This window comes from Protobothrops mucrosquamatus, unplaced genomic scaffold, assembly GCF_001527695.2.
Source record: "Protobothrops mucrosquamatus isolate PMUCROS unplaced genomic scaffold, P.Mucros_1.0 scaffold102, whole genome shotgun sequence".
Classification (NCBI taxonomy): domain Eukaryota; kingdom Metazoa; phylum Chordata; class Lepidosauria; order Squamata; family Viperidae; genus Protobothrops; species Protobothrops mucrosquamatus.
The window spans coordinates 303,459-329,917 of NW_015386475.1; the positions used below are offsets into that span (position 1 = coordinate 303,459).

A 26,459-nucleotide genomic window follows, 5' to 3' on the forward strand; every position below is an offset into this window, starting at 1 on the left:
TTCAAAACAACTAAATCTGTGAGATTCTACAAATAAGCAATATTTAATTTGCTTCCTTTTTCTTCCCCCAGAGTTTCAAGTATGAATTAGAAAAGCAACTCCAGTATTAATGCTTATTATTAACAAAGGTTACTTAAAGTTAAAGAAGAAAAAAATATATACAGAATGTTTAATTTGAATGAAAGCAAGCAGGTTAATATTTGAGACTCACCACATATCGATTTGTGTGGAATATTCAGAAGATCCAAGGAGAACATCTGGAGGCCTATACCACAATGTGACAACTTCATTTGAATAAGTTTTCGTAGGAACAGATTTTGCTCTAGCCAGGCCTTCAAGAATAAAGTGCAAAATGAATTTCCTTAGCCTAGTTCTAACTTCCTTCAATTTTATATTATAGAACTCCTTTTCATAGAAATTTTACATGATTCAGAAACTACAGCTAAGCATTTGCTTGTTGCTATAAAACAGGAGCATTTATTTTTGACAGACCAATGCTTTCTACAGAAAGGTCATCTATATGCAAAGTTGTTCTGGCCTCTTTCATTCTACTTCAGTTGTATCACTCATGTTTGGAAAATCATGCATCCATGTTATGGAATTACTACTGCTAACAAGTCTTTCTGAGAAACACTTTTACCATTTGTGATGATGCTTCTGCTAAACTTCCCACCTATCCTAATAGCCATCTCCAGACAACCATGCCCTTTTAACTATCCCTTTCCCCTGCAGCCTGGTGATTCAGGTAGAGATTAATGTCTTCCTGTATTGCCAGAAAGTTTGCATTCCTCTTTCTGCATTTAGAAAGGGACAATCTTTTATTAGTGCACAAAGAAAATACACCAAAATAAAGCAAAGAAGAAGAGGAAAAGAAAACATGAAGAAAAGAGAAAGACTAAAAAGACAGAATGAAAACAACAAAATTAATTTTAGTTCCACATGTTTGGCCATATCTACTTTTGAAAGTGGTCCTCAGGAGAAATAAATAAAATATCCCTTGAGATAAAAACTTTATCGATCCTGACACATATTCACCAGTCTTACTAAGGAGGAAGCGCCTCTGGCAACTTTCTCCGAAATGGTGTCCACCCAATGGCTCCTACTGGCCATCCAGCTTAGATATGAACTGTATGCCACATCATCTGGAAACAACTTTAGCCGATAGTACAAGAGACTTAGAGCTGCTTTGTCAAGAAACTACATAAGATATTATCTGCAGTATTTCTGAGCATGAGTCGAAAGTGCTACCTCAACAGGAGTCACAATGGATCACAAAAGGGAAGATACCCGTACACAATTAAACAGGCAAGTTCTTTTAAAAAGCACACAGAAAGTACGAAGAGACTAGACAAGAGAAAAGTTGGAAGAGGCTGTTGTTGTTTTTTTAAAAAATTCTCTTAATCATAATGCCCAGAATGTTCCTGGGAGGCTGTAGCAACCAGAGGAATATAATAAACTTTTATTTTGGGGGGGGGAGGGGGAGCAGAGGGGCAAGAGGAGCCCTTGGTGTTTTGCATTCTAAGTATTGCCACTTCATCTTGCACATTTGCGTTTTTGTGTGCTTTTCCTTCCAAGAACAGCTTGATTCTCCCTATCACCTAAAAATTAATACTGGCTCCCAGGCAATTAACCAAGCATTTTTGGTCCTATAATACATATAGCTGGCAAATCAGAGAAAGAACATAATCCATACTTTAAACTGAAACAGAACTGTAAGATGCATTTACAACCGGGTGAATTATGTAAGATTAGCAAAAAAATAAAATTAAAAAATAGATACTAGAAAAAGCTAAGGGCAAATGCTATGAAGCCTGATGAGAAGCTTTCATTATAAGGATTTTTTTGAGAGAAATGTCTGTTTCTGAAAAATTAGAACAAGAATGTGCTTCTCTGATAAACAAATAGACAATTAGCACAGAATATTCTCAGAATATTGGTACATATTTGTCAGAATATCAGTAACAGTGCTAAATTCTCTTCCAAAATATTTTTAAACGTTTCAGACTGTACAGTAGTGGCCAAAATTGTGGAAACCTTTTGGGAAAAGTGTATTTTTGAGGTATGATGGCTAATAACACCACTTTCCTTTGAAGTAGTACCATAAAATTATATATCAACGGAAAGATAAATTAATCAAGAATGTAATGCAATAAGGTTTGTTCAATTATCTGTATTCGATGAAAAGTTATAGCCAAATAACCAGAAAAAGGAAGCACAACTTGCTTAGGTTGATATCAGGTAACTTTCCTTCATCTGATTGTAGCCAATGAGCATGAGTGTTTAGAGAGCCAATCAGGTGTCATCTTGTTTTGGCAGTAAGCCAAAGCTGGATGGCTTACTCATATCCAAGCTGGATGGCAGTAAGATCACAGTAGAATTCAGTTATTGATGTCATGTATTGAAGCTGAGAGGACGCCATTTGTCAGTGTATTATGTGATCACTATCAAGTTGGTTGGGTTTTTTTGTGTTCTTTCATTTAGTGAGCTTGTCAAACGTAATAAAATTAAAGTAATGGTGCAAAGAGTTGACTGGTTGCCCAGAAAGCGATGTAAAATAGTATTATTAAGTGAACAAGGCTACAGTTATAAGAAATTAGAAGAAAAATTGGTGCAACTTAACCAAAGGTGGCATTTCTACTGTACACTTTTCCCAAAAGGTTTCTACAATTTTGGTCACTACTGTACATTGATTAATGCATTAGTCCACTAATGCAACTACACTAATGAAACTATACAGTGCAATGGCCCTTAAATCAATTGAGCAAAAACTCAGCAAACGTGAATTGTGGGTATGTGGGTATCTATGTACAAACACACAGTCTAATATTCTTAAAAACTAAAGTAAGCATTGAAAGATGTTCTTAGAAGTGAAATAAAGCAAATATTTTCCCAGTCAAAATAATCTATTAGCTCTTATACTAACCAAAGTCTGCTAGCTTTAATTCTCCTCTTTCATTAATTAGTAGATTTTGTGGTTTTAAGTCCCGGTGTAGTACTTTTCTTCTGTGACAATAGGCCAAACCACGCAGAATCTGGTATAAAAATAACTGATAGGGGAGAGGGGATTAATAAAAGTTTCAGGAACAATAACCAAACCTACACTGATTGAACCTGAAAGCTGCCAAGATAATACAACCATATGTTTATCAATGCATAGAAGAAAAAAGCATTTGAAACCACAAGCTGTTTTCATATGCTTAATACACAGATTGTAATTAGTCAATTTACCTTTGTTACAGAATATAATAATTTTAAAATTTATCTACTTGGCTTGGAATGCATAACTTGCTGTCTCTTATTATCTTCCCATAAGATGCAGATATCTGTTTAAAATGCAACAAAATCCAAACCACAGTTTAAGCCTGCTGCATGATATAACAACCATTCCTAATAAAGAGTTTCTACGTTTAATCACATACGTCATACTTTCACAGCTATGGAAAGTTTTATTTTGATGCAACTATATTTCCTTCTCTGTTTTTCTTATGCTTCTGCACTTTGGTGTTTGTTTGTTTTTTGCATTTTTTAATATCTGGCTAACACCTACAGTAACAACCAGAGGCTCAAAGACACTTCCTTTTCATACAGTACAGCTATTTTCTCATAAAAGAAACAAGCTCTGGCTTATTCATACTTGTTACATAAGAAATGAACACAGACAATACTTTAACGTTCGCTATATATTTTACTGCTCAGGCATAGTTTGCAAAGTGGTTTTAGAACAAAAAGGTTCTTCCTGGGATTAGCAACCCAATTTTTAAAAGAGGTCTGAAAACCATTATGTTCTCAGTGCTTTTCATGGACCTTTATTATTGTATCATATTGGGCTACCCACCTTTCTACTCATTCTTAGCAACCTGGGATAAAATCCTAGAATCCTGCACAGATTTTTTTCTTCATTTTTTTGAGTCAGTGCATTTAGGTCTCCCAATTCTAATATCTCTGGGCATACTGCATCAAAAATGGGTAAATTAAAAATGAAACAAACTCTACAGTGATAACTGTACAGTGATAACTGCTAGTTACAATTATTAATTATTTGCATACTGGCTGGAATTATGCATTTTATTTGCCCTGTTTTATTCTTGCCTTTGATCCAAGATGCACAGAAAAGTGCATTTCCTCCTATTTATTGGCTTCCCACTATTTTGTGTTGAAAGTGAATTACAGCAAGAGATACAGGAGTGATTCATCCAGGGGTACATTAAGAAATCGCAGTACTGAGCATGGTTTTGAATAATTTTTCATGCATAAACTCAATGTTCTACTCTCACATAATAATTGTCCTGCTAGATTACGTATGGAAAACTGAGGCTGAAATAACCTCTCTCTCTCAGGACCAAACGAATTTAGACTTTTGTTCCACATCCAATATACTACTGGCTACATTAGCACTCAGTGCCATTCAAGAGGAAATTTGTGTGGTCATGTAATAACTGCAGACTCACACTGGTTCCAGGATGGTTCATTTTGCTTATGTGAATAAGTACTATGAAAAAGCAGAATATTACTATCCCATTCTCTTATAACCATTTCCTAACAACCCAGAGAACTCAATGATAAGATTACTAGATTTACTATTCTAAACACAGACATTTATTATGTCAGAAAGAACGCAGCCTGTTTGTCCACTCAGCCAACACTGTCTACTCTGATAGTTCTCTAGAACTTCAGGCAGAGAGAAGTCTTTTTCATCATCTATTTCCTGTTCTTTTTTTCTAACTGAAAATACCATTTAAATACCGGTCACACTGAACAGAGGAAGGGAACCAACTGATATCATTAAAGAGGTTTTGCAAAACTTGCCAATTTATCCATAATGTTAAAGGCTTCCAAAAAGATGGATTTATATATTAGGAATGCTTATGAGTTACATTTGTCACAGAACAGTATTTTTTTTCAGACAGCTATTATCTGTCAATATATCTAGTTATAAAACTTTAGCTATCCAGGCACATTGCTCCTGAAATTTACTCTAGAAATGGTCTTGCATTCTTTTTTATAAAGGATTTTTAAAGGATGCTTGTTGCCTCCTCCGTGTCTGGATAAACCTACCCATACCATAATGTTAAAGATTCACATTTGGAATCTATCAATATCTCTATCAGATATAAATCTACAGAATTTCAAAGGGAAGTTAATATATTTTCCCCATCCCAACCCTGCCCCCATCCACATCAAAAAAAAGACCCTACAGAGTTAAAGTTGGAGACAAGAACAGTTGGGTGGTTGTATAAGCCAAATCTCATGATGTTCTAGTACATTAGGCTGTCAACCACATTTATTCTGTCAGCTGTTGTTTATTGAGCACACTATTCTTACTTGAAAGAAAGTGTAACAATATAAAATGTCTATTGAAAGGCAAGAACTGTTTTATGAAGTCAAATTCCTTATATATTTATTGCAATGAGTCAGGTTCTCATAGCCAATGCTTAAAAATGTTTTAATAATGAACTGCATTTTCTAAAGAAAAAAATATTTAGAAAAACGTATGAACATGAATGGCATTTGTATTCAGGTAAAATTCAAACTGAAAATTAGAGATTAGGACTCACCTTTACATTATGCACACTCATAATGTTCCCACAGTCATCCATATATTGCTTTAGGTCTTTGTCCTGACAAAATAAAAATAATTTGCATGAAAGATAACAAGGTATTTTTTTAGTTATTGTTAATTATTTACTTTGGTGGATTTCCTACCTCTGATTCAGGTCAAATAGAAATAACATGTGTTAAACACATGTTAAAAGCTACCTTTAAAGTGTGTATTTCTTTAAAATTCTAAATTAGCTTGTTTAAAAGGGTCACTGAAGGTAGTTACAATGCTAGTCAAGACTAAGAAATTAGTACTGCAACTTTTGATTAATTCATTGTTCATTAGCAGAGGCAGATGATTAACTAACAAAAATGTTTCAGCTGGCAGACTGATTTCTAATTTTAATCAGTATTTGAGAAAAAAAGAGTTTTGCCTTAAGCAACAGAACTCAAAAAATATCTCCATATACTTTTATTGTCTGAACATTTTGTTCACATTGAACATAATTAAATGGATTTTTTTAAAAAAATTCCAAGGAGACCTAAAGAGGTACTGCATGTGTTACACTAATCAGCTAGTGAAAAACATTTTTCCAGTCGCCACTGTGAGTTCCTAGAAAACAATTAAAATTATGACATCAAAAGACTACAAAAATTACCCTCACAGGTAAGTATTACATTATTATTATTCTTTTGTTTCTTACTATATTTCTATCTCTACAGCTTTAGATGATTAAACTAAACACTTGAGAGAATTTTTGAAAAACTTACCAGATACTCAAATACAAGAGTTAATGATTTGTCTGTATGGACAATATCATGTAATGTAACAATATTTGCATGTTTTAGGTCTTTTAGCAATGACACTGAAAAAAAGAACAGAATGAACTGTCAAATACATAAATGAGTGAACTAAACTGTACATTTACAAGTAATCCTCAACTTACGATCACAATTGAGTCCAAAATTTCCATTGCTAAACGTGACAATTGTTAAGTGAGTTTTTCCCCATTTTACCTTTCCTGCCATAGTTAATTGAATCACTGCAGTTGTTACATTAATAACATGGTGATTAAGTGAATCTGGCTTCCTCACTGACTTTACTTATCAGGTGATCACATGATCCTGGGACACTACAATCCTCATAAATACATGTCAGTTGTCAGGTGTCTGAACTTTGATCATGTGACCATGGGAATGCTGCAATGGCCGTAAATTTTAAAAAATGGCCACCAGTCACTTTTTTCAATGCCATTTGTAACTTCCAATGGTCACTAAATGAGTGGTTGTAAGTTAAGGACTGCCTGTATTATTGGGTGGCAAATGTGTAGTATGGATTTAATTATTTTCATTAATTTGATAAGTCTTCAAAAGTAATTAGGAAGAAATGCATGAGCTCTCATGTGAGCACAGCACCTTTCTGCTATTCATTAAAACAGTATTTTGTACACCTTAGAAAAATATGCTGCTGCTTTAAAAATTGCTTTACCTAATCATTGTTAAAGCAACAGGATCTTTTTCAGGCTTGGGTGAAACCTAAAAAAGGATGTGGGTGCTTTAATTAATAGCAGAGAGATACTCTTCTTATGCTAAGTCTAAAGCACATTTTTGAAGCACACACACATTGCTTTCTAGTTTGGTTTAGGAACTTCATATCAAGGGGAAAAATTCAACTGAAATCAACTGCAGCTGCAATTAGCAATTTGGCCTAAATTGATCTAATCTTTTCAGTTCAAATACACAGAATTTGTATTCTTTTGTGCTCAAAACAGATCCACGAAAAGTCTGATCATCATCATCATCATCATCATCAAAATAGATCCAGTAACATACCATGAGTTGATCAAAAGCAAACATAAAAAACAGAAATAGTTATCTTGATGAAAAGAAGGAAATAAAATTTATGAAGTAAATCATGGGCAGGAAACCATTAAGAAAAACTGGGAAATAAAATGAGCTCTGTGCTGACTCTATGAAATTGAAATCAGTGGCATCTGCAGAATTTCACTGCTTTTGTCAGCTCCATCCCTTTAGCAACACATAAAGGGGACAGAGCACATAATGTAATGAATTCTTTGCTTTCATCAAATTGGTCTCCTGTGTTCCCCCATAGGTACTACTAATTTAAACAGCCCATTTTTTCATCAATCCAATTGCAATGAGCTTGGAATGGCCCACCACTGATGAAATATTAGCATTCTGGAATCTGAACATTTTACTTCAAAATATTTTACACAGCTCTATTCTTCAATAAGTAAGCAATAAAACTTGCAGCGTTTTCCATAAGGAAACCTTACATTTCTGTTTTATTGTTCTACTTTTTGTATATCCTGTCATAGAAAAAGATAATTAAGACATTTCCTCCTCCAAAAGAGTTGAATAAGAATGCAGTTTTCTGCCATTTATCTTAACTTTGATTAGAGAGACTCCATTCTGTTACTTTAAATCTTACATTTCAATATATTCCATTTTTTTTTTGTTTAATTATAAAACATTTTGCTTTGGTCATATGTTGGAGAAATAAAAAGTTTGGCAAAAATAATCAGTGCTTAAATTTCTGATACTAGGCCATAAACAATAGCAAAAATTCCCAAGCCTGGGTGCTGAATATATTAATGGCCCCTCTTCCTGGCTATATTGCTAACTGGCCAAATATCTTGCTCTTGTTTATGTTGAATTAGATACTTTTAATGTTTTTATTGGTTTTACTGTTTTTATTGTTTAAAAATGTTTAAAAATTTTAAAATGATAATATATTTTCTGAATTGTAAATTGCCCACAGTCATTGACTGAGATGAGTGGCCATAGAAATTGGAGAAAGAAAGAGAAAGAAAGAGGGAGGGAGGGAGAGGGAGGGAGGGAGGGAAAGAAAGAAAGAAAGAAAGAAAGAAAGAAAGAAAGAAAGAAAGAAAGAAAGAAAGAAAGAAAGAAAGAAAGAAAGAAAGAAAGAAAGAAAGAAAGAAAGGTGATAAGAAAGCAATAGGCCTTAAGCTTATATTTCCGCTATCCCCAAATTTGTTTCACTCTGTGGAGAAGCAAAAAATGCATGAGGAACTTTCTATTCTGGTGTTTCTGAACCAGAAACCACACATACCAGGTCTATTAAACCTATTTTTTTCACATTAGATACAATTATGCAATTGGAATTTCTGCTCATGATTTCATCTAAATTAAAAAGTGTTGCTTACCTTCTCTAATAGCTGTGCACGGTGCACCCTCTTCATGCTCTAATCTGATTTCTTTTAAAGCTACTAGATTTTCAGTCAGCTTACTTCTTCCTTTATATACTGTTGCATATGTACCCTGAATAGCAAATGAAGAAAGTACATGAAATCTGAATTACAAATTCTGCATTAAAAGGGAAAAAAACTAATTAGACCTTTATTAGAAGCAGATACATACTAATCACTATATATTGGTTGAAACAACCCACTCTTAAGGATGGTATCATTGAAAGCATAGCCATTTATATATAATTCATAACACTCCCAATAGCTTCACGACTGCCGAACAATTTTGGGCCTACTCCTAAGATAGGAAAGAGTGTCTACCCATTTCACATTATTTATCCATCCAGCTCAGTACTTAATACTAAGTATGTGCAAACTCTTCAGTTCTGGGAAGGGAATGATGTGGATAACTCTGGAATATTCCGTTTCTCATCTGGACCATCTATCATTCCAAAGGTGGTTTAGCAGTTTTCCAGAAGTTAATCAATAATCTGGAACATGTTTATGCTGCTCTGGACATGATAGTCCAGACAGGACTGCTTTAGAACTGGCCTATGTCTGTAATACCATTTAAAGGATTACATTTTGGAAAACCATTGGATTACCCATGGAACAGAGGGAGTGGTATTGGCCTGGAAGAGTAATTGAAGGTAATGTCTATGGAGATTCTCAGTCATCTAGGTCATAGTTGTCCCAAAGATGTTTTTTCACAAGGCAACTGGACTTTCTTGTTTTTCTTTGATGACAGAAGCTTTAACATCGAAGTTTGCAGAAAACTCCCACATACAGATCAATATTTACATTTTTATTCTCACCACCCACTGGAGCACAAAATGGGAGTTATCAGAACCCTACACCACCGAGCTGAAGGCCTGCCTACCAACAAATATGGGAAAGAAAAAGAACTAAAACACATCAAGGAAGCCCTCGGAACTTCTGGCTATTCCAAGTGGGCCTTCATCAAATCCCAAAAAAGACCCATCAGGAGCTCCTTCGTAACAGACAAAGAAGAAAACAATAAATGAAGCAACGTAGTCACTCCATACGTTGCAGGAATATTGGAAAAGCTCAGGAGGATCTTTAGCCAATACAACATACATGCACACCCGAAACCCAAAAATACACTAAGGCAGAAGCTTGTCCACCCCAAGGATAAAACACCCAGACACAAATGTGGTATATGCAGTATAATGCAGAGAGCCATGTGCAGATGTGTACATTGGGGAAATAAAACAACCATTTCATAAACACATGGCACAACATAGGAGAAAAAACCATCAGGACAAGATTCAGCAGTCCATCTGTGTTTAAAAGACAAAGGCCACTTTTTCAAAGACAGCAAAGTCCACATTTTGGACAGAGAGGACCACTGGTTTGAAAGAGGCCATCTATGTCACAATTGAACAGCCCTCTCTCAACAGAAGGGAAGGGATATGACATCATCTATCTCCAGTCTACAACACAGTCCTTTCAACAGTTCCAAGAAGACTCCACACCCATTTGCACTATTCGGGTGACCCTGATGACACAGATAAAACTTCCAGGAGGCCTCAATAACTCTCTAAAACAGGGGTCTTCAAACTTGGCCCTTTTATGACTTGTGGACTTCAACTCCCAGAATTCCTCAGCCAGCGTGCCTGGCTGAGGAATTCTGGGAGTTGAAGTCCACAAGTCATAAAAGGACCAAGTTTGAAGACCCCTGCTCTAAAAGAATGCAAATGACCAGTTGTCTGCAAGGAGTATAAATCCTTCCATTCCCCACCATCCAGTCAGAGCTGAAGAAGCTTCTTGGATGAGAAGCGAAACATCTTCAAAGAAAAACAAGAAAGTCCAGTTGCCTCGTGAAAAAGCATCTTTGGGACAATTGAAGCTAATGTTTCCAGTACAATGCATTTTGCACATCTCTACAAAGTACTGTACACAGGAACTTTAAAGGTAGATTAGGTGGGAGAAAAACATTCCTCCTATCAGCTGAATATTATATAACCCTAACCCTAATCATGTACTGATGATGGTGTTAGCTATCATGCACTGATGGTTGGGTAATGAAACATCTGAAAGCAAACAATAGTTTATGACATTTATGGTGTTACCTAATAGCAAACAATAACACTTTTGTATTGATTACTTTTGAAACAAATTTAAATTTTCAACATACATTGTAAGAACTGCAGCAACCACTATGTAGGACAAACAGGCAGAAAAGACTGGCAGAATGCATCTATGAACACTAACTAGCAGTCAGAAGGCATGATGAAAATTCTTTAATTTCACAAAATATAGGCAGATTTAACTATAATTTCAACTGGGAAAATGTGACAATCCTAGACCAGGCCAAGTCCAAAAACGCCAGGGAATTTCTAGAAGCCTGGCACTCTGACAAATCAGCCATCAATAGACACATAGAAATTAACAACATCATTCTATAGACTACGCAAAAGAGACAATCAACCAGTCCAAAAGAGAACTAAAAGACCCAAGCACCTCTCCACCAGCAATCAGCACCCAGAATCAGCATAGATTAACATCAGACCAACAATCAAATAAGCAATACCCCAATCAAGAAACTGCCAAAGAGCCAACAGTAAATAGCCCAACCAAAGAATCCCTAAGACCACCCCCACCAACACTGACAGGGTAAGCTACCAGAATATAAACTGACAGCAAACAGCACTGATGATGTTACCTAGTTTGGGTAATGAAATGTCTGCAAGAAAACAAACAAGCTCAGAGAGCACCAAGGACCCCTTCAAATGTATTTATACAGTATAAGCGTAACAAATACTTCATAATATGTTTATCTCATGCACTACTGTTAAATGATATCAACTGTCCACAATTATCCATGCAGAAAGCCAAATATTACCATTAAGGAATATATATACTTTGATTTCCAGTTTCCTCTCTCTTATTTTGAGGTTGGATAAGTCATTACCCTTTATTATCATTTAAAATTGAAACGTAATTTATATTCATTTTATTTATTGATAGTTTAAAAAAAACAGACATACCTCACCAAGCTTTTCCAATTTAACATATGTTTCCATTTTTCCAAATCCAATTTCAGACTGTAATAAAAACAAGGAATAAATACAATTACTATAATTCATACAAAGATCAGATTGTCTTCTTGAAGTATGTGTAACATTACATTATCTTCATAAGCAAACCTAAAGTATCCCTGATCCATATTCATAACATTTGAAGAGAGCTAGAAAACCACTTAGATACATGAACTTTGCCTGCACTAAATCTTTAGTAGTATTGTTTCCTTTGCCCATGTCAGCCTCTATTCACCATAGAGCTTCATAATAGAATGTGTGCTGTCTTCAAATGTTATTACTATCTCTATCAGGGCATATCATTATTGTTTACATATGATTATTAAGAAACTATTATTCATAGGAGGCATAGAAAGTATATTAAAAAAATAATAGCCTTCTCATTTTCAAGGACTGAATGTGCTTCTTTAGCCTGATCGTTTATAGAAGGCCTGTTGAGAATGGACTAGAAGACACAACACTCTTCCCATGGAGGTCCATTCTGCACAATCCTTTTTGCATTCTATAAACAGCTAAACTTACAAACAGCCCTATATGAAAGGGTAGCTTATCAGAGAAATTATGCATATATTTTTGTTTATACTGGGTTTTATTACTCATTTACTTTTTTGTTTATGCTTGTCTATTTACTACTTGTATGCCAGCAATATAAATACTGTCCAATAAAATTTAAATTAATGAATGAATGAACAAATTAAAAGTCGTAATACATTTCTCTTATTGTGCTCCATACCAATCAGATATGGTAACTAAGAGCTGTTCACTAGGGCAATAGTGAACAAATATTGCCGGTTGGTGGGTACATTTAGAATTCTGAGAACCTGATATGGGAATATTCCCCAAATGAGTAACTTAGGGGACTGTCTATTTGCAATATGATTCACATGGGGAACTTGGTAAATGATAACATCTTCATTTGTCAGAACACAAATTAATGAGCTTGTTCTCAAGTACTCCTTCAAGTGACTTGGGATGCCCTCCACCACTGTTATCCTACTTTCTGGACACAGGTAACTTCTATAGAAAAGCATTTGATTTTTCTTTTTTATTATCCCAGAATGTTTCTGAGATTTACATTGGAGCAAGAGGCTCTCCAGGAAGAAACATTTGTGCTTAAATGTATGCATTGCTTTGCAGTATGTTAGCTTCCCACTGTTGTTGTGGTAGTTTTTAAGCTTAAAAATTCCTTTCGAAAAAATTGAAATTAGACTATATAGGGAGTCTAATAATCAGGACAAAGGAGGCTGTTCAGAACACACCCACAGGGGCTGTGCTCTTGACCTTTTATTAGGAAACAACTTGCAATGAACCCAGTGGGACTTATTTCAAAGTTAATAAGCTTTAAAAAGACACTGCAGATGTGAATGTGATAAGCAGCATATTGAACTGCACCTGGAAAGCAACTAGGATCCAGTGCATTAGTGGTGTTACTCAGGTGAACCATGCGGCACTCAAAACTGTTATGTGACACTGCATTCTAAACTAGTTGAAGGTTCTGTATGGATTTAAAAGACAGCCCTTTTGTGGCAGAGTGGATTGTGGTCGTTGAGTGAAGCAGTCACATGGTGTTTCACTTAACTATGCTTTGTTCAACGACCATGATTCTGTGCTCAATTGTGGTCATACCATCTACAGAATTTCTTGTTGCTGGGCTGGAGATCATATATTCAGTAAAGGAGGGCTATGTGCAGGACTTCAGATATGAAAGAGAAAAGATACTTTACGGCACTTGAAAAACACTCATATATCAGAGTTTGTCTTCAAGGAGTTAAAGTACTCCTCAGTGTACATGGTGTCACGGATGGCTCTGATTTGGAGTCAGAGGAACCAGAATCAGCTCCAGAAAGACTGACAGATAACAAGCAACCAGCACCAGCACCACCAGACAGACTACTATCTCAGCAGGCAGAGGAGGTTGGAGAGGCCAGTAATCATCAGATACAGCTACTGTCACTCTCTGAAGATGAGGGTGCAAAATTATCGCCCCCTTCCAAAGCAGGGGCTGCAAAGAGTAGTGCAAAGGCACTCTGTAAGACAGCTCAAGTGGAAGGAATCCCATCCCACTAAATGAGACCACACCAGGGCTCTTTCTATTAAAACGGAGCAGCAGGCACAAGCTCTCCATAGATGACAACTGCCTGTTAATGCTCACTTGATATGCCCTGACTCGTGAACCCTGCAACTCTGATTTTGAACTCTGATTGGCTGACAATTCTGCTAGAAGCTTTGACCTTTGGACTCTACCTGACTATTCTCCTAGACACCACTTTGAATTGGAACTCTGGTAAGCCAAACCTGCTGAAGTCTGGAAGGTAACTCCCTTCTATACTGCAAGTGGTTGTGTTTGCAAGCTTCAATTAGCAAACAAAAAAACCCATCTCTTTGTGTATTTGTGTGTATGCTTGACCTGGGAGAGGACATTGCCCTCCACAACTGTGGTCTGATCCTTGTAAAAGATACGCATTTCAGTGTACCTCTTTCTCTTTGAATCTGAACAAGCCTTTAATTAGATAAATTAATAATGGCTCTTTAGAACAAAGCACTGGGGTGATGGGTACATCTTTGGAAGACCCAAGGGATCAGGTTGAATATCTTATAGTCAGCAAGTACCTAAAAGTGAAAACATGATGAAACAATACTAAATGATGTTTAAAATTATTTTGTCTGCATAATTCATAATGAATTGGAAAATTTTAAAATCTATAAAAACTTTTTTTTCTATTTATTTAAATAGAGATTATTTTACCTTTACTCATGATGCTACAACCTACAGATTGTCCATGGGTTATGAATAGTCATTCAGAGGCCATTCAAAATTATAATGGAACTGAACAAGAGGGATTTATGACCAGTATTCAAGAGTTCCAGATGTCACAGCATCCCTGGATCACACGATTGCAATCCGAGCATTTGGTGCCTGGCTCATGATTACAATACTGCAGCAAGACAAAGTCATGTGATTGTGATTTCTGAGATACACTGCCAGCTTCCCACAAGCAAAATTAATGGAGAAGCCAACAGGGAGTTGGAAGTTACTGTTGCTGCTTTTTTGCCCACCTATGCTCTGTAGCACCTGCATATGAATCCCTTCACAGCATCTGTGCTCCTTAGCATTGCTGAGTTACCCCTGCCTCCCTGTATTCCAGAACAATGCACGACCCTGGTCTGCCTGTTGCTGTCACTGCCGGACTTCTGTCTCTTCCAGCTTAATGAACTGCAGAGTCCTGGGTTATGATGGCAACCAGAACTGCAGGTTGCCATTGCTGGAGCCATAGTGGTGCAGTGGTTAGAATGCATTACTGCAGGGTGACTCTGCCCATAGCCAGGAGTTCGATCCTGACTGGCTCAAGGTTGACTCAGCCTTCTATTCTTCTGAGGTGAGTAAAATGAGGACCCAGATTGTTGGGGGCAATATGCTGGCTTTTGTAAACTGCTTAGAGAGTGCTGTTAAGTCTAAGTGTTATTGCTATTGCTAAGTAATGTGGTCACGTGACATTGTGCTTTATGACCACATCTCTTAGCAACAAAAACTGCGGTCCCAATTGCTGTTTTAATCCAAGGCCTACCTGTACTTTATAAGCATGGCTTATTATCCATTGTCTTGTTATTATACTTGACCAATGTGAGATTTCATACTTGCATTTGTCTTCCTGCTTTTTAAACAAATTTCATAACAGAGAAATCAGTTGGGTTCACACTTTATAATAAGCCAACATTTATGTTTGTTGCCTAGTTGATAGAGGATCCAAACTACTATAGTTTGCAAATCATGAATTAAAGCTTAGGGTTATGGGTGAATCCAGGCATTGAGATTTATTTAAGAAAATATTAATACATCATTTAATTAAATGAATTATATCACAATACAGCTGCAAGTGCTCTAAGACACCTATATTTTTGCTGTAATGTATTTAAACATCTGGGCTGCAATGAAAGTATGACGGTTATAGTAAAGTTATCTATTTCAGGTAAAAGATCTTACCAATGATGCTCTACGAGACCGTCGACTCATTGGTTGATCAAATGGTGGACTATTTATTTGCAACTTTTCAAGATATCCATCAGGTATCCTAATGTCTGCAGGTAGTGACAAGCGTTTATTCAAGTCCTGGAGAAGTAAACCAATACTAGTAAGAGGACATACATATTTTCAAAAATTATTTCCATAGAAAATAAAAATGTCAATAAGTACTCAGTAATGTAGGCATAGTCTGTTACTGGTTAAGAACACAGAAATGAACCAAACAGGCTGTTTCTATCGAAAGACACAATTGCAATGCTTCATCTGAAGTTGTTAACAAATCTTTACTTCCAAAAATAGCAAAAGAGAATTTTACTTTCTTTAATGGAAAGAAAGGCTTTCTTTAACCTTGCCAGTATCTGATTTACAAATATTTTCTATGTGCTGCTATTTAGTGGTTGCCCAAATTTTTGCAGACTAAATCTGGCAATGCTTCCCTAATACCCTTCACATGTAGTGAAATGCAGAGTTCTTCATAAAAATTTAAAAATTTGGACTCAGGATAGGCAGATGTTACCTCTTGATAGTCATAAAGGTATCATTGCAGGTGCCAGCCTGCCACTTGCAAGGTCCAGTTCCCCTCTCCCCCTCCTGCTGGGCCAAGCCGCAAAAGTTGGGGACCACTGTGCTATAAGACAAAGTTAAGACTCCTACTTTTCTCTTGCATGAAGGAATCATAGGATTCTCACCAGTGAGCTTTTTAAAAAGTTATGCTATTGTTTAATTCACAATAGACAATTTTATGAGATGAAAATATTTACATTAATAGTAAAAAGTTAAATGTGCTCAAATAAAAATATAATTCTAAATGTAAGAACTGTTAAGTTTTAAATGTAAATGTAAGCCAATTTTGAAATATGAATCATGGTAAATCATTTCCTGGTTTATTGTATCACTATGATCAAGGCATGACAGGAACACACTCAGCTAATGGCAATGAATAATACTTTCCTTGCACACAGTTATTCTACTGCAAAGAATGACTCTAGGTAATTACCATCACATTTTAATCACCCTGTGTTGTTCAATGTCCTTATGAAATAGAGATAAGTAAATGAGTTGGGGAGGAGTCTTGCATTCCAAAAACAGCTATCTCACACAATTTACATGACAATGGTTTCCTGTCTTTGGTCTTTCAAATTTCCAGTACCTTTCAAAGATGGTGATGTTATACTGACCTTCTTCAAATGTGCTTCTCTGTATTGTTCATGATGATAATTAATGATCTTGCCAAAACGGCTTATGCCTGTGATGCAGGCACTGCTAAGGAAGACCCCAATAACATTTGCAGGCCTCACTGCTATTTCATGATAAGATAATTTAAACATGATATTGTTGCCTGCATTTTTAACTCTGAAAGACTATGCAGTAGATCATTTTTTTCCACAGAAAATACACTGCATTTTTATGAAGAATTATATATTAGGTCAATGCTTTATGCACAAGGTTCTCTGGACTAGGATGCTAACACAAAGCACTGGAAAAGGACTTTTACAATGGATCTAGCAGGGGCCAAAGGCTGGGGAAGGGAGAGAAATCTCTGTGGCCTGAAGCTCTCAAATATACTCAACTTCTTCATATTTCTGTATGGCATGGTAGAGTTTAGTGTTGCTAAGAGGAAGATTCTTCTGATTTTGCTCGTCAGAAACTGTTTTGCTCCTTTGAATTTCACATGGCTTTCTAAGTCTCCTTCCCAGGGATCGGCTGCATAACTTGAGGTTTCCTCACACAAGCCCACATTGCCTAGTGAGCTAATCATGCCATTTACATCTATGGTCACATCATATAGCCTTTTCTAGGGAGTGTACTTTACACACATTTAAGATTCCAATGCATCTAAAACAGAACACACCTCAAACAGGGCAGAGAGCATGAACAGACTGATTTTACAACAGAAATATGTTACCACAAAAATGGGGAGGAATTACCAGTCCAAACTAAATAGAGAACATAAAAACATTATATTTAGCATTTTGAAATATTAGAGACTTATAATTGTAGATTCTAGCATACTTTTGATATGGTAATTAAAAATAAAACCTTCCCTATTTTAATTAAATACCTAGTCAATCTCTTTTAATTGTTAACTAGATACATCAGAAAAATGTCATGTTTGAAATGTTATCTGCTGGACAGTGCATAATGCCAGCAAACTGAAACAAAGATCTTGTCAATTGGAGAATCCAAGTTTATAAGGCACTAGAAAGAGAAAAATACTGATAATTGGAGACAGAACGAGTTTCATACCCAAAATGTGTTTTTAAAAGTGAATAAACCCCTAACCCCATTCTATTGACAACAGAATGAAGATCTAATAGCAGATTTAATTCAGAATCATAATGAAAAAATATAAGTTATTCTCTTTGATTTTACAAATTATATTTATTTTCACTGCTTCATTTTCAGATTACCACTGTAGAATCAAGCAGTTCTGCTCCTAAAGTATTCTTATTATTTCGCCTCAAACTTAGTCAGACCACACTGACGAGGTCACGTTATTCTCCAAAGCACCACAGGGCAGGACAAGAAACAATGATTGGAAACTGAACAAAGAGAGAAGCAACCTGGAATTAAGGAGAAATTTCCTGACAGTGAGGACAATTAACCAGTGGAACAGCTTGCCTCCAGAAATTGTGGGTGCTCCATCACTGGAGATTTTTAAGAAGAGGCTAGACAGTCACTTGTCTGAGATGGTATAGGTTCTCCTGCTTAAGCGGGGGGCTGGACTAGAAGACCTCCAAGGTCCCTTCCTGTTCTGTTCTCTATTCTATTCTATTCTATTCTATTCTATTCTATTCTATTCTATTCTATTCTATTCTATAGCAACTGACTGTATCTTTTAGTTCAGGAACAATTACAATGGCCTTGTGACACAGACATCTTTAGCTTTGAAACCCCAAAGAATTTTGAATGAATGAATGAAAATTATATGTTATAGAACATATGTGTAATTTTTAAGTAGTGCATACTATTGTATTATTTTGTACCTATTTCCAAGTGTCATCAGATTTTACATAGGAAAACAGACACCTCATGACATCTTTCGGCCCTTTTAAAATGTTAGTAATAGTTTTAAAAAGTAACTGAGGTTGGTGGTCACCATTTTGGTGTTCCATGGCTATTCTAATACCTGCAAATAATGCACTGCTGATCCATCAGTTATTAAGGATATTATGCTTTGACTATTGTGTATGTTAAAAAGTGTAAAAGACTTTCAGTTTAGATCTTTAACTTGCAACAGAACAAATGTCAATATTTCCCTCCCTTCTTCCAATGTTCTTTCAAATTTTACCAGCTTGCCAAGACTTTGGCTATATTCTTGGTACATAAGCTAAAATTATAGTAATATGGAATGTTTATCACTCAGCTCAATATGGAAAATATGTTAGTTAATCATGTTAAACATATTGATTTGGTTACTGATTTAACCAAATCATAGTTAAGCTTTTGAGTCAGCTCTAAGAAAATCACAGTAAAACAGCATTTGTGTTTTTAATGAAAAAATGTTTAATTCAGAAAGCCAGAATGAAAAGGATCTATATTTAAATTAGAAACTTAATTTAAATATAGATTCTTAAATTGACAATTAAAATATATAGAATTTTACTGCAATTACCACAAATACTGGCATTCATACAGATTTTTTTATAAATGAAGGAAATTAAGTACTTTTTCCTCCTTTTGTTTACTGTCATGCACAATTCCGTTTTTAAACAGGAAAAGAGAAATCTGGGGAAGTCAAGAGCTTTCCCATTGTACTCAGTTTCGGAGCATTGTGCAGATTAATAAGCAGTATTAAATGAAAGCGTCATGAGTAAGAGATGGTCTTTCCAAAACTACACATTTCAAACTATAGCTTACATTGCCATGTTTTCAGTTGTACTTCAATTTCAAGGTTGATACAAAAATCTGCCTTTGATTTCCCAGTAACGCTGAAGTCCAAAGAGAGAGGAAATGTTCTTCAAACATATTTACCTACTTCCTGGACCATTATTTATTATTTAACTTTTAGTAGTACAACTTTCATTCACACAAGTGTTCTGCAAACAGCAAATAATGTTGTTTTATGACTAGCCAATTCAATACAAGGAAATGGCATCACTTGAGTGAAGAACCCAATTTTGGGTACATTTCTATCTGCTGCTTGTAGTTTTAAAAAGTAATTTGTGCCAGGAAGAATTACTATTCAAAACAGTGAAGCCATATATTTTTATGCAACAGGTTACATTGAAATTACAATTATTTCCAATCAGTTGCTAAATCTGATTCAAAGTGCTAACTTTAATTATTAAAACCTAGAATAGTTTACAACCAGGATCCCTTAAGGACTACTTCTGCTTCACAATAAGCTTTCTTGATCACAAAGGTCTGCACTAAAGTTCTCTGCTACATCATACTGAAAGCAGAGGCACATTTTGTAGGAACAAACAAAGGGGTTTTAAGAGGTCAGATCTAACCTCTGGAATATCCTTTTCTGACAGGTTGTTGGGCAAAATCTTTGGATTGTGCAAACCTCCAATAAGGCACATTCTAGAAAATTAGTCTACATAGCAGAAATTAGAAATCAAGATATATAGAAAGAATAAGTAGAAAGAGTGGAGTGAACTTATCTGATGGTTATATACATTGAAAAATGCTACACTATTCAGCCTCACTGCTTATTTACTAACTAAATGAAACAATAGCATTATTATTTGGCTTTGCTAAAATAATGACTATAGGCTTCTTTGAGCTTTCTCTTTGCTAGATCACAATCATGTCTGTCTTACTAATAGCTAGAAAAAGACAAAGAACAGTGCCTTTTGTGTTTTTAGAACTGGTTGTGGGGGGAATGGGCACTATTTTGTTTTCACTTGCTTTCTTATTTCTTCCCAGCAAGTTTTGGGAAATGGGTATTTATTAAGAATACATTAAAAATACATTTTAGCCCAGTTGCCTGACAACTCTAACACTAACCTAGAGCAGAGGTCCTCAACCTTTTGGGCACCAGGAACCGATTCCATGGAGAAAGGTTTTTCCACAGACCAGAGGGGGCATGGTTTTGTGTGCTGCCTGCATCCCGCTGATGGGGCTTTGCTTGTTTGTGTGGACCAGATGCTTGCGAGCTGCGGCCCGGTACTGGTCCACTGCCCGGGAGTTGGGGACCCCTGACCTAGAGAGATACACTACCTATTACAAATCTATTTACAAATGCTTCTATCAACCTCTAAATTATTTGTTCATCTCATGGTTTCATATTTTGAGAAGCTTCTGCAATATTATTTTGATTGTCTGGAATTTCCATCATTATAGCTCTTGGAATCAAACACATATCATACTAGGCTTAGTGTGAATCCATCCAATAGTCGGTTTTTTCCATAAAGCAAACCAAACCAACCAAACCAAACTATGGCTTGTCACAACTTATAAATGCAGTTGCAATGTACCATGGAGTGTGCTGTTCCTCCTGTAATTTTTAAACCAACAGGCATTTCAGAATCCTTAGACTTGGGTGTGACAGAACAATTTTCAGATAAAGTATTTAAAAAAGGAAGAGAAAACCAAATACAAAATTCAAAGTAGGCAGCATTTTGTCTAGTCTCACACTTTTCTTTATTCAGATAAAAGGATTTAAATGTCAGCAAATCTGCTAAGGAAACTGAAATTGCTCTAGGTGTATTTTCCTACTTCCTCTTAATTATACCTGTAGAATGTTTTGAGATAAAACATATTTACAAACAAAAAACAGCTCTTATGACTGTCAGAACTGAACTTGTTTTCTTTTTCTTTTTATAAAGTGTTATTAGTTTATAATATACAATACAATGGAAATACAAAAGCAAGTAGCGGAAAAGATGGGGAAGGGAAAGGGGAGTAGAGAAGTGAGGTATGGGAGGGAAAAAAAGGCATTGACTTCTGACTTTGTTCGGTGCAATTGAGTATCAACTTCAAACCTCAATTTTTTACTTTTACAAACTATTATAAACTAGCCATTTCAATAACATCAAATCTAACTGATAAGGCCCAAAATCAAATTTTCACTTTTTTCCACTTCAAGCACTGAACTGGTTTTCAAACAGTACAATGCTTGAATAACCTTCCTCAGTGTATTAATTCTCAGATGTGTTGGACTATACCATTCCTAACAGCCTATCAGTTCTAACCAGAAAAATTAGTTTCCTGGCTGAAAGTTATGAGAAATGCTCTACGTCTTCCAGAACTCTATGCTGTGTCCTTTCACCACGTAGCCCTAAAATACCTGAAGAATATCAGAATGAAAAAATCTGATTTACAAGAAAGAAATGCAATGTTATCTCAAAACTATCTTTCTTCAACCTGCTCCTCAGATTACTTCATCTCCAGTAGCTACACTGGCCAGAATTGATGGAAATTCTATCTCGGGCATATTATGTTTTTATACATTACACATTCAATAATAACTTTCAATTTTAAAAAAATCAGATTAAATCTGTTGTACAGGATCAGTTACTCTGAACATCAATAGATTTACTTTAAAACACCCTAACAGGGACAAAAGTAATGCAAACAAATCCCAAGTCTTTTGTTAGGATAATGCCTCTTCTATGAAAAACTAGATTACCTCCATAGATATCCGTCTGTGTATCCTGTTCCTGAGACAAACACCTGTTGGGGATTGAACTTCATCAGATGATGTTCCAGAAGCTTGGTCACTTTCACCATCTGATCCCATTTTTAGGTTTTCGTGTACAATGTCTAAATTGAACAAATCCAATAATTATTTAATTATTATTTAATTATTTAACTTGAGAAAGTATTTTCCATGACCTCAGTGATAGTTCTCAGGCTTTAATGCAACTTTCTGTCAGTAGAGAGCAACCCACCTTTCTCTCTGTTATTCTTTGGCAGGTGATAAATAGACAGGTTTTTAATAATTCAACTGGTTTGTCTGCCAAGGTAGAATTTAAAGTATTACCTCTAGTTGTTTATGCCCTTTTATATATTACTTTTATTTCTTCTTTTATCTGTATTTTATTGTTAGTCACTCAGATTATCTTTGGAAAAACAAAATATAAATTCAAAGCAAATTACAGATTATTAGTCCTCTGGAACTATAAAATGTTAGTTTGGTTAGAATATTTTTGTTCTATTCCTGTATCATTGACTGGTGATTGATCTTTCTTTGATTTCATAATCTTTAAAAAAAACAAAAGCAGTAATGTTCTCTTGATACAGCAAGAAAAAAAAGGTGTATTAAATTAAAATAGACATAAAATTCTAATCTTCCAAATATTCAGTTTAAAAGAAGGTATTTATTAAGAGATGCTAAGAAAGAGAAATTGAACTTAGATAAATGTTCTGTGACAGATATCTTCAAATAGCAGCACTGGTTATTTGCCAAAAACTACAGTTATTTGCCACAGTAAATATTGAACTCGAGCTGTTAAAAATGTTCTTCCCTGAACAACAGAAGAAAATGGCAAAAATTCTAGCATTTTCCTAATAAGTAGTGCCTATTGTCTTTGATTAGCTTACATATGCACCTTTTAGATATAACACTGACTGGAAAATAGATGGCATATTTGGGGAGAATTTGACCAAAGTTCAGCTATTATATTTCTAAATTTGGCAAAACTAGTTTGCAAACAAGTTTTGCAAAGTAATTCAAGTTATACTGTAGAAATATCCAATTACATGGTAATCATTTCACCTCTTCCTACCCTCTGCACCTTTCCTGTTATCATCCCCCAATGCTCCCCTTTTGAGTCTTCCATTTTAGGGGAGGAAAGTGACTCCATGTGTGCTTTGGAGCACTACACTGACCTTCAGCTGCCCATAATTTTTATTTCCAGAAAAGGAATGGTTTTTGGATCCTGGGAGGGCCAGACACATTCTGTGGAGTAAAAATGCCACATAGCCACAAACGAAAAAAGATTCTCATCCAACTCTCAACCGCCACAGAGAGTGTTATCATTGGGCACTTTCTATAAACAAGAGTTGTTGTCCAATAATCTCCAACATATGTTAGATTAAAGTATAAAAGAGCCTCCGTCTGAGGGAGATGAACGGTTAAGAAATAATAAATGTATATTAAATATTTTGATACTTTTTTATGTACATCAGTACTAATAGTTACCAATAAATAGCATTTTAAAGAAAATTAAATCTAAATGAGATATAATGCAGGTTAAAAAAAGTTAATAAAATAGGATAGTCTTGCATATATGACAACATGCATTTTAATAATATATATAGGAAACACTAAGGAAGATGAAGGCCATCTATAGACGTTTTGTTTTCAGAACTAACATTCAAGACACCAAAAATTTTAATTGCTCAGTCTTTAAGCATACAAAAAAATCTTCTGTGACTAATGGTATTTATTTTTACTTTACAATTCTGAAGCTTACAGTTCATCAGAAGTGACAATTGTCATCTGAGATAGATTTGCTTTGGTCTATAGAATTGCAAAAAACTGGTTTTTAATCCTGAAGCAATACATTTTTTTTAAATTAACAAAAAAATGTTGCACAGCAAAAAATAATTTAAATTAGGCAAAAATCTGTTTCTTATTTAATATAATTGCCTGAATGAATTAAATTACAGATGCAGGAAATGGGTCAGACCAATCTTCATATCTTTCTCTCCTTATCAGATAAAACATAGTATGTTCACAAGAAATATTTCTATGTCACAAGCTTATTGATATAAAAATTACACCTCTGGGAAACCTAATTCATATAAAGAGCAGGCAAGTCCGTCAGCTAATTTTTCTGTAAGGATAGGAAGAAGACCTCATGCACTCATGAATATTTAAGCAATATGCCATGGATACAGTAACATAAATCCATATAATTGATTTAGACAACAATATAATTGAAAAAAGATGGTTTGCAGATAGATATGGGAAGGAGACTGGATTGGTTATGAGCTTTGGGCAAGCAGATTTTCACAGCTGTCAGTTGGAGCTAATAAATTCAAGGTAGCCTATATTATCTTTTCTTCCCACTTAGGAAAATCATGCATAAATGTTTAACATATGAATGTGAAAGAGAACTGAAAAGTTGATGCAACAATGCCCATATATAAAGTTAAGATACCACTACTCTTTATATACATGTGCAGTTTGGGTCAACATACTTGCATAAGGACATATAAAAGTGAAACTAAAGTAGCACACTTTCAAGAAAATACTAGAAGGAGAAATAGAAGATTGATAAAGGAATAGTTATATGTAAATATTGAGTATTTTTTGGCATAGGATGCAATACTGGATCCAAGGTCCTGGAGGATCTGATTTTAATTCATCATCTTTGTGTAACAAAATGGGTAGAGGCTTGCAGCATTCTTTCAATTGCTATACTCATGTTTTGGAACAGCCTTCTCTAAAACATTGATTTATCCCTTCTTTTCCTTAAGTTATTAAATAATTAATTTCATTGGAGAACTGTGAAGGGATGAGTTGAGGCTACTGCTTGTGTAATTATTTGTTAATTTGATGTATAATTTTGTAAAACATGTTTATTTGTATACTATATTCATTGTAATTTACTGGGTCAATATAAACTGCCAAGAACCTTTCTGATTGTAAAGGGAAAATCTAATAAATGAATAAATAAAAATTATGGTATCCAAGTTCATGGTAAATGGCCATAAATTGCTATTACTTTTGATGTCTGGACAGACTTTACTGAATAAGAATCATACAACAAGCAACAGCAGCTAGGCTGTTAAACTGGAGAACTGTGACTGTTTTGTAAGACTGTCCCTACTTGTTAGCTTCCCAAGTACCGTACATTGAGTGGCTGAATGGCTACTGCCCAACAAAAAATGTTTAAACCTATATTCTTGACCTAAGCAGCAGGATAAGAATTATCTCCCAGCTGTTGTGGTAGTATTGAGTCTGGGTTGTTTCCTTGTTTGTTAGTTATTCAACAGGGTACCATACAATTCTTCTAATATCATAGCCATCATTTTTGAAATCTCTGCTTTACACCATTTGATATGCAATGAACATATCTAATATCTTAATTTGGAGGTGGTATTACACAGTACTGTTACACTTCAGTTATTAAAGCATGAAGGTAAGAAGAGAAAAAAGAGAACCTATTAATTTAAAGAATATTAAAAACGCACATTACCTAATCTGCTCCCATTTCTTGGCATTGCCATAAAAGAACCCAAACTGCCCCCTATAACGCTGTGTGGTCTTCGCAATGGAGGCTTTTTGAAGGATCCTGTATACTGATGAAGAAATGAGTGCATGCTGTGTGATGTTGGAGGTCTGCCATTCTTCACAATGGGCTCTAGAATTTGCCAGCATCAGTCAGTTCATCCCACAACAGGAAAATTCAGCAACATGTTGAGAAAGAAAACAGTAGAGTCACTATACAGCCATATTTGGAGCACTCTTGTAAATTGTCTAGAGGCAAAATATTAACTTTTCTTTGGGGGATAGGACACATTTCTCTATTATCCTGCCTACCTATTCCCTCAGCAATGATGGCTGACAATTGGAGAGAGCCTCTTATTTAGAATTAAAATACATCAGTATATTTAAATAGCTATATTTGATAGTCATAGTCATCATCATCATCATCATCACTATCACCATCATCACTATAATTTCATGAAGCTAATAGGGCTGAA

The 26,459-nt window shown here is 35.2% G+C and overlaps 1 protein-coding gene across 1 annotated transcript in view; it reads right to left on the reverse strand.

Annotated features, from left to right (window-relative positions):
- Positions 1–26,459, reverse strand: part of CDK17 (cyclin dependent kinase 17) — a 42,650-nt gene that overhangs the window by 8,062 nt on the left and 8,129 nt on the right. Inside the window, exons 2-10 of the mRNA XM_015812638.1 lie at positions 25,952–26,116; positions 22,432–22,565; positions 15,813–15,938; positions 11,780–11,836; positions 8,727–8,841; positions 6,310–6,404; positions 5,556–5,618; positions 2,924–3,047; positions 212–332 (exon numbers count right to left, since the gene is read on the reverse strand). Of these exons, the coding sequence (XP_015668124.1) occupies positions 212–332; positions 2,924–3,047; positions 5,556–5,618; positions 6,310–6,404; positions 8,727–8,841; positions 11,780–11,836; positions 15,813–15,938; positions 22,432–22,565; positions 25,952–26,116 (1,000 nt within the window). The remainder of the gene's footprint in view (positions 1–211; positions 333–2,923; positions 3,048–5,555; positions 5,619–6,309; positions 6,405–8,726; positions 8,842–11,779; positions 11,837–15,812; positions 15,939–22,431; positions 22,566–25,951; positions 26,117–26,459) is intronic.